The 9,578-nt window shown below is 54.2% G+C and overlaps 1 protein-coding gene across 1 annotated transcript in view; it reads right to left on the reverse strand.

Annotated features, from left to right (window-relative positions):
* SGSM1 (small G protein signaling modulator 1) overlaps positions 1 to 1,791 on the reverse strand; it is a 67,534-nt gene extending 65,743 nt beyond the window's left edge. Inside the window, exon 1 of the mRNA XM_015426419.1 lies at positions 1,702 to 1,791. Within this exon, the coding sequence (XP_015281905.1) occupies positions 1,702 to 1,791 (90 nt within the window). The remainder of the gene's footprint in view (positions 1 to 1,701) is intronic.
* Positions 1,792 to 9,578: the final 7,787 nt, after the last annotated feature.

The following is a 9,578-nucleotide window of genomic DNA, read 5'->3' on the forward strand; positions in this document are numbered from 1 at the left end:
CAGGGTCCTGGGAGTTGCTCCTGCCCAGCCAGCTGTGTCCACAGCAGGTGCCTGGCTGAGCAGATCTCTTGGCCTCCTTCTTTCCTGGGGGGGGGGATTCATACTTTTGGAGGCTGGGAAAGGAACTGTCCAACAAGAGAGATGCAGCTCGAGTGAGGCCACCCCCCAGACTCCGTGCAGCAAGAAAAAGCCGTGATCCCTTGGAAACCGCATGCCTCCCCACCCACTGCCGTGATGCTGGGATGAGGCAGCTGCTACGCGTTTTAGCTCCCTTCCTCTCCTCCACACCCACCACGCTCCTAACCATTCCCATCTCTGAAAGGATGGTGCTGGGCTCAGGAGGAGGCTGCGGTTTCCTTGGAAACAAGATGATGCTATCAACGACGCCGGAGGATGAGTTCTCACTGCTGGGCCAGGAGGGGAAGAGATGGCTTCTGACCGGAGCACGGGTCTCTTCCTGAATGGTGTGTGACTCAGAGCAGGGAGAGAACGCCGGGTTCTCTCTAGCAGGCACTCCAGAGGGGCCAGCAGTGAGCCAAAGCCCCCCACCCCCGAAATAGAAAGAAAACGTCAAAAAAAAAAAACCCACCCCATTTCATAAAACACCACAGCACAGAGTCTATGAAATGGCCCGTCTGTTTCCAAAACAGGGTGGCTGGGAGCTTCAGATCACGGCACCTCTCACCACCAGCTCCTCTTCCTCATCTTAGGTAAGGCCAGGTGGATTTTTTGGACAGCCAGGAGTTATCACCGGGGCCTTACATCGCCACCAAACTCCAGAGCAGCCACATCTTCTACCGCTTGCTACCAGCCTCCAGACAGTGGCAGAGAAAGTCATAGAATCATAGAATGTTGGAGCTGGAAGGGACCTTGCAGGTCATCTAGTCCAGCCCCCTGCCCTCTGTGGGAGCAGAGCCGAAAGATAGCCCTGCAACATACCCGAAGGATGGTCATCCAGCCTCCGCTTGAAAATTTCCAGCAAAGGAGCATCCACCAACTCCCGAGGCAGTCTGTTCCACTGCTCAACCACTCTTACAGTTAGCCAGTATCAACTCCCTTGTAATTTCCACCCATTAGATCTAGTCTTGCAATCCAGAGCAAGAGAGAATAGATCTGCTCCATCTTCTACATGACAGCCCTTCAAATATTTGAAGACTGCAATCATGCCCCCTCTAAGCCTTCTCTTTCCCAGGCTAAACAGACCCAACTCTTTCAGCCTTTCCTCGTAAGACTTGGATTCCAACCCTCTCACCATCCTGGTTGCCCTCTTCTGGACACGCTCGAGCTTGTCAACATCCTTCCTAAAAGGTGGTGCCCAAAACAGGACACCATGTTTCCCACAGCAAGCCCGAAGAGCCTCAACTTCCCTCCCAGGAAATTGCAGGAGCTGTAGCTGGCGTGTGCTTGGGACCTCCAACAGACAATGCTCACACTTCCCAGGATTCTGCAGGGGAGGGAATTGTGGCCTTTGCAGTGGCACAAAGCCCATGCATCCTGAGGATCGTTAACACCTGTATAAAGCTTGTCTTTTTTTTAAAAAAAAATGCAATGATTCACGTCGGGTCCACGGGCAATTGTACACTAAATACACCACGCAACAGATAATAAGGTCTGTGAATCTAATTTTAACAATGTGTGGGAGAGGCAAGAAGCGGTCCGATCCTCCTCACCCGTGCCAGCATCATGCCACCTGATCTATACGCCATTCAGTGGAGGAGTGCCCAGTTCCTCTATCAGCAAGCGCAGACCCTCCTCCACGCCCAGCGGTCGACAGTCCCAAGAATAGGCCATGGCGTGCTCCAGGCAGGCCCGTGTCCATTACTGAGGCATAAAGATGTTTCAAGCCAGCTGCTGGCAGATCAGACAATTAAAAGACATTTACAGCCCACCGCAGACGGAGCCCCACCTCCCTGGCAATTAACGGCGGACGCACCACGGCTGCGGATCCTGCCAGCGGGGCTTGCGAGAGCGTCCTCTTGAGTGTTAAGTGACAGCCTCCCTTCCAAAATCCGAAGGCAGTTGCCCAGGCAACCCAAAGAGCTTCTTCCTGTTCTGCCATCACAACAAATTTGGAACTTCTCAAAATGGTTGCCCTGACATTCTCCCCACCAACCGAGTCAGTTCGGCAAAAGTGCCGGGGAAACGGCCCTCGGGGACAGGCTGCCTCTAGCAGAGGGGCAGCTCGAACCCCCCAGAACCCAAAAGTGGGACCCCACTGCGGATCTTCCCAGAGAGAGAAAGAGGCCAATTCACAGGAGCCTTGGTGGCACGGAGCGTGCCTTCGCTTTGGCCGACCCCTTCAGTCCCTATGTGAAGTCATCGACGGGGCTCCTCGTGTCAGGTGCCCGCTGCCTCGGGGGACCAGCTGGAGGGAGCAGAGCAGACTGGCAAAGCCTGACTTCCCTGGCTCTAATGCTGGGTGGCAAAACCAGGCTTGCTGGACATTCCCCCCCCCCTTCCCCACCACCACCACCACCACCACCACCTTCTGCTCCTTGTGTGGCCACCGGCAGCCAAGAAGAGGCCACACACACACACACACACCCAGTCTCTCCTCATCCAGAGGCCCCGAAAGGGCACTGAACATACAGGCATCGTTCAGACCTCACGGATGACACCCCGGGGAGGCGCCTGCCCGCCAGAACCGCCTCCTGCTTGCCGCAGCAAAGCGGCCAAGGGGCCCACGTGCCGGCCCAGGGTGGCCTTTGGGGCAAGGCAACAGCTGATTCATGCCCCACAGTCCCCTTGGAGACGCAGCCACCCAGGTGCTCACGGCCATGCTCCGAAAGGGCACACATCCCAGAATACGCAGCTAGTCTGGAAGGTGCTACGGAATCTTTTCACGTCCTCGTCCCCAAAGAGGGAGGGGAGCCTGAACGAAACTCATCCGTGGCCTTTACATAACCGTCCTCAGATGCCGTGCGAAATAAAAGCCCAACGATGCAGCAAGCCCTTCCCTTCCGGACAGGGGAGTTGCGACTGGGAGGGGGAGACGGAGAGAGAAGCCACAAGACCCCCTCCTGCCCAAGCCCCTTGCTCTGCCCCACCCCCTCGCATCACCGACAGGCAGTGGGTCACTGGTTTCACATGGAGGCTTCCCAGAAGGACAGACCCAAACACCTCATCTTCTTCACAGGACCTGAGTGATGTGCAGGGATGGTCTCTTGGGGGGGGGTGGCACGGAGGCAGCACAGCCAGCCACCAACTCCCCCCCTAGGGCCACCTAGATGGAGCTGCCGGAAGCAGACACCCCTTTGAGCCCCTCTCAAGGGTCCCAGGGGCTTGCTGACACTGAGTGGGGAACTGAGTGGACACAACCTGATGCTGACTTGGATGAGCCTTCAAACCTTGCTTCATAAGAACCTCAGAAGAGCCCTGCTGGGTCAGACCACTGAGGGTCAACCCAGTCCAGCCTCCCGTCTCACACAGGGGCCAGCCAGTCCCTCTGGAGGGCCAGCAACAGGGCAGAGAGGCCAAGGCCTTCCCCTGAAAAGAACCTCAGAAGAGCCCTGCTGGGTCAGACCAGGGAGGGTCCCTCTAGTCCAGCCTCCCGTCTCACTCAGGGGCCAGCCAGTCCCTCTGGAGGGCCAACAACAGGGCAGGGAGGCCGAGGCCTTCCCCTGATAAGGACACCAGAAGAGCCCTGCGGGGTCAGACCAGGGAGGGTCCATCCAGTCCAGCCTCCCGTCTCACACGGGGGCCAGCCAGTTCCTCCGGAGGGCCAGCAACAGGGCAGGGAGGCCGAGGCCTTCCCCTGAGAAGAACATCAGAGGAGCCCTGCTGGGTCAGACCAGGGAGGGTCCCTCTAGTCCAGCCTCCCGTCTCACACGGGGGCCAGCCAGTTCCTCCGGAGGGCCAGCAACAGGGCAGGGAGGCCGAGGCCTTCCCCTGAGAAGAACATCAGAGGAGCCCTGCTGGGTCAGACCAGGGAGGGTCCCTCTAGTCCAGCCTTCCGTCTCACACAGGGGCCAGCCAGTCCCTTTGGAGGGCCAACAATGGGGTGTAGAGGCTGAAGCCCTTCCCTGATGTTGCCTCCTGTGGCTTCTGGTCCTGAATGCGAATTTATGACAGAGGCAGGTGCTGAACAGCCCAGACCCTGGCATTGGTTTTGACCCTTCCTCAGGGCAGGCACCTCGGACGTCCAGCCAGAGACCTCAGTCATCCGATAACACAGGCAGCATAACAAATGAGGGCAGGATGAAAGCCACGTCCTCTGATGGGAGGAAGGCGCTCTGCACATACACAGAGGCACACTCCTTCCTTCATCCTCCACTTGTTCCAGAGCTGAGCCAGAGTTTAATAAGAGTTTGGACACAGCCCCTCTGATCTGGTCTGAATACAGACCAGCCCAGTTCTGGAGTACAGACGGTCCCGACAAAGCCCCTGAGCAGGTGGAGAGTGCAATTCCGGTCACTAACAGCCATCCAGGAGCAGTGAGGCCAGTGGTGGCAGAGCAGACGGGGTCATCAAGCCCACCTCCCCCGCCCCCCAACATTTCCTCTGAGCTTGTCCCCCAGCCACCATGACCGCCCCCCCCCGGCAGCCCTTACTTCCTATTACATCTTCAAAAATGAAATGAAATGAAATGAAGAAGAAGAGGAGGAGGAGGAGGAGGAGGAGGAGGAGGAGGAGATTGGATTTATATCACACCCTTCACTACCCAAAGGAGTCTCAGAATGGCTTACAATCTCTTTTCCCTTCTCCTCCCCACAACAGACACCCTGTGAGGTAGGTGGGGCACAGAGAGCTCTGACAGAAACAGCTCTTTTTCAAGAACAGCTGTGCCAGAACACTGGCTTGCCCAAGGTCATCCAGCAGGTGCAAGTGGAGAAGTGGGGAATCAAACCCGGTCCTCCCAGATTAGAGTCCGCACACTTAACCACTATACCAAACTGGCTCTATTTACAGGATCCACAAGTCTGGTTTGCTTCCCAGTCTGCCAGGCATCTTTCTCCAGCACTTTACCAAGCTGAGAAGCCAAAGCTAGAGGGAAGGGGAAGGCAAAGAAGAGGGAGGGGTTGACCAAGCTCAGCCAGCCCCCCTCCCCAGTCAGTCTAGCTTACTGCTGCTGACTCCAGCGGGCCATAACCCCCTCCTCCTGGGACCACCCGGCTTGCAGTGCTTGGGGGGCTCTGCTCAAGCTCTTTGCCCTCCTTCCCCACCCTGGGTTGCAGCCTCCAGGCAGGAGAGGGAGCTCCCCCCCACCTCATGCTCTGTCCCAGGCATCCCCCGGAGCCAGTCGCGGCTTCCCAGGCGGAGACGGGTTGCCAACGGGTGGGCGGGAGGTTCCGGGAAATCCGGAGGCCGGGGAGGGGAGGGGGCGTGACGCCAGCCAGTCCAGCCCTCCGAGGCGATCGCGGTAGTCTGGGGGTCACCGCTGCCAGGCCCTCCGGGAGGGAGGTCGCAGGCCCGGGAACGGGGAGGGGTCGTCGGCTCCCCAACGCCGGGAGCGTCTCCCCCCTCCCAATTTGTGGCGGGACCACCCCACACTGTCCCTCCCGTGCGGTCGCGCAGAGCCGCGGGGGGAAGGAGCCTCTCCCCCGGAACGCCAGCAGGCGCAGAGGCCGCGGGGCACCCACTGCTAGAGGGACCCACCCGGAGACGGTGGCCTCGCCCCCTTGGGCCTCTCCTGTGCCAGGCGGGGGCTGTGGGTGCCAGCCAGCCTCCAGGTGGGACCAAGGCTCCCTCTAAGCTATGGAGTCTTGGGAGCAAAAATTCCACACTGTGAGCGGCTGGCAGGAAAGTCGTGAGCGAGAGCTGCTGCATCCATGAGTTTGCTCTTCTGGAGTTAAGACAAAAATGTGTGAGCCGGAGGCTAAAAAAACTGTGCGCTAGCTCACGCTCACTCAGCTTAGAGGGGACACTGGGTGGGACCCCCAGAAGTACAGCTCATCCCCAGGTCCCTGTTGTCCCCAGGACCCACCCCGCCATCTCCAGGAATCCCCCCACCTGGACCTGGCAAGTGGCAACCACAGGCCTCCCATGCCGAGGGCTCTTGAGCTGAGAAAACAGTCGAGGAAGGGGAGACATGACAGAGGTCTCTCAAAGGGCACCATCATACTCGACACCCCCCACTGAAGCTGACGGGTGGGAGATGCAGGACAGATACAGGGAAGGAAGTCGAAACGGTGGAACTCACTGCCACAGGATGTGGTCAAGTCTGCCAACTTGGAAGGCTTTAAAAGGGGAGTGGGCAGAGGAGAACGGGGCTCTCTATCAGGGGCTCCTAGCCCCGAGGGAGATCCACTCCTTGCAGGACCAGAGGCTGGGGGAGGCTGTTGGAGGCTTCCTGCTTGGGGGCTTCCGGGAGGCAGCTGGTTGGCCACTGGGCTGGATGGGCCTCGAGTCAGATCCAGCTGGGCTCCTCTTGGGTTCTCATTGCACAGCTGTGGCTCCAGGGCAGCTGACTGGCCACTGCATGAAATGCCATGCTGGGCTCAGTGGCCTGCCTGTCTGATCCAGCAGGGCACCTCCTGGCCATAGTGATGCCGGGTGATGAGTCAGGCACACGCCCCAAACACTCATCCCCTGTCACACACACCCCCGGCCAATCTCTTCCCTCTCTCGGCCTTTCGGAGCGTCATTTCCATGGAAGGCAAATATTGTTTACAGCCAAACTGGTGCAGAGTCAGAATCCAAAACCAAACTACAATCCACATGATACCTTTTATGAGGACAAACAGCCTGCCAGCTTTCAGGTTCTCCAGAACTCTCCCTCAGGCTCAGTATTACAAAATTCTTCCGTCCTCCGGAGTTTGCTCAATTTCATGTTCGAGGCCTCGATAACACTGTCTGACCATCTCATCCTTTGCCGTCCCTGTCTTCTTTGACCTTCAGTCTTTCCCAGCATCAGGGTCTTCTCCAGTGAGTGCTCCCTTCTCATTGGGTGGCCAAAGTATTTGAGCTACAGCTTCAGTATCCGGCCTTCCAGGGAACAGTCAGGGTTGATTTATTTTACGATTGACTGAATTGATCTCCTTGCAGTCCAAGGGACTCTCAAGAGTCTTCTCCAGCACCATAGTTCAAAAGAATCTATTCTTCGGTGCTCGGCCTTCCTTATAGTCCAACTCTCGCAGCCATACATGACTACTGGGAATACCATTGCTTTGACCATGCAGACTTTTGTTGGCAGGGTGATGTCTCTACTTTTTATCGTGCTGTTTAGGTTCGCCATCGCTTTCCTCCCAAGGAGCAGGCGTCTTTTAATTTTATGGCTGCTGTCACCATCTGCAGTGATCTTGGATCCCAGGAACACGAAGTTTGTCACTGCTTCCATGACTTCCTCTTCTATTTTGCCAAGGAGTGATGGGGCCAGATGCCATGATCTTAGTTTTTTTGATGTTGAGCTTCAAGCCGACTTTTGCGCTCTCCTCTTTCACCCTGAGCAAGAGGCGTTTTAGATCGTCTTCACTTTCTGCCATTATAGTGGTATCGTCTGCATATCTGAGATTGTTGATGTTTTTCCCAGCAATCTTAATTCCAGTTTCTGAATTATCCACACTGGCATTTCGCATGATGTACTCTGCATATAAATTAGATAAGCAAGGGGACAATATACATCCTTAAGAACATAAGAACATAAGAGATGCCAATGTTGGATCAGGCCAAAGGCCCATCCAGTCCAACACTCTGTATCACACAGTGGCCAGAAATACCAGTGCCATCAGGAGGTCCACCAGTGGGGCCAGGTTTTCTGAGCTTCTAGAATCGTAGTTTTAAATAGTTTCCAAGCTTCCCCAATGGTTTTGACCCTTTCTACTTTTCCCTTCAGTTTCCTCCCCACATGTCCCCTCATATCAAAAATTACCCCTTTTAAAGTTAAAAGTGGTTGTGTGAGTTTATAATTTTAGGCACTCTTGTTGATCTTTTCCCCAGCAATCTTAATTCCCGCTTGTGATTCATCCAGGCCAGCATTTCGCATGATGTACTCTGCGTATATATTAAATAAGCAAGGTGACAATATACATCCTTGTCGTACTCCTTTTCCCATGCTAAACAATCAGTTGTTCCATATCCTGTTCTAACTGTCGCTTCTTGACCCTTATACAGGTTTCTTAAGAAACATGTGAGGTGGTCTGGTACTCCCATCTCTTTAAGGACTTGCCACAGTTTGTTGTGATCTCTCTTGCTTTCTCCATAATCCAGCGAATGTTGGCACTTTGATCTCTAGTTCCTCTACCTGTTCGAAACCCAGCTTGTACTTCTGGCAGTTCTCTATCCACGTACTATTGAAGCCTAGCTTGTAGGATCTTGAGCATGACCTTGCTAGCGTGTGATATGAGTGCAATTGTGCAATAGTTTGAACATTCCATGGCATTGCCTTTCTTTGGAACTGGAACATATACTGACCTTTTCCAATCCTGTGGCCACTGTTGCGTTTTCCAAATTTGCTGGCAAATTGAGTACAGCACTTTAACAGCATCATCTTTTAAGACTTTGAATAGCTCAGTTGGGATACCATCACCTCCACTAGCTTTGTTGTTAGTAATGCTTTCTAAGGCCCATTTGACTTCAGATTCCAGGATGTCTGGCTCAAGGTCAGTGGTTACACTGTCCTGGTTGTCAAGGACATCCTTACTCAGAGGAACTAATTATTTATCTTATTAATTTTATTTATTGTTCACCTTTGACACTGAGGCTCAGGTAGATTACACAGTCAGTAGGACGGGACATCCAAGAAGCCATGGAACAGGACTAAGGTAAAGGTAAAGGTTTCCTTTGATTGAAAGCCAGTTGAATCCGACTCTAGGGCGCGGTGCTCATCTCCGTTTCCAAGCTGAATGAGCCAGCATTGTCCGAAGACGTTTCCATGGTCGTGTGGCTGGCATGACTAAACACCAAGGCACACGGAACGCTGTTACCATTGCAGTGAAGTGGTACCTAATTATCTATTTGCAATTTCTTGCTTTCGAACTGCTAGGCTGGCAGGAGGGACGGTCACAGGACTAGGGCTGCAGAAATCGGAAAGAAAGCAAAAGTATTGAACATGACACATTAAGCAATGCAGAAATTGCACAAAAGGATAATGCAGATGGCAACAGATAGTTTCAGGTGGGTCGCCGTGTTGGTCTGAAGCAACAGAACAAAGTTTGAGTCTAGTGGCACCTTTAAGACCAACAAAATTTAATTCTGGGGATAAGCTTTCACGGGCATGCTCACCCTCTACCTATATGTATGGACTGGTAACTTCCATTTCGTTGTATCTGAAGAAGTGTGCATGCACACGAAAGCTTATACCCAGAATTAACCTTTGTTAGTCTTAAATGCACCACTGGACTCAAACTTTTTTCTAGCAACAGATAGTACGTACTGTACACAACGGTATAGTCCACACAGTCCCTTCCCCTTGAGTAAAGCATCTTCCTGAACCATTCAGTTATAACAAAGCCCTGTTCCCTTTGTAAAAGTGCCCCCCTGAGTAATGCTGGAGGGTTGGAGCCCCCCAACCAGGGTCCCCGCTGACACCAAAGGCACCGATGTATCTCTGCTTGCCTGCTAGCATTGGGCACAGGGGGGCTGGCAGAAGAAGGCCTTTAAAATCATGGCCTGGATGATCATAGAATCATGTTAGAGTTGGA

Source organism: Gekko japonicus, unplaced genomic scaffold (assembly GCF_001447785.1).
Source record: "Gekko japonicus isolate JY-2015 unplaced genomic scaffold, Gekko_japonicus_V1.1 scaffold856, whole genome shotgun sequence".
Classification (NCBI taxonomy): Eukaryota; Metazoa; Chordata; class Lepidosauria; order Squamata; family Gekkonidae; genus Gekko; species Gekko japonicus.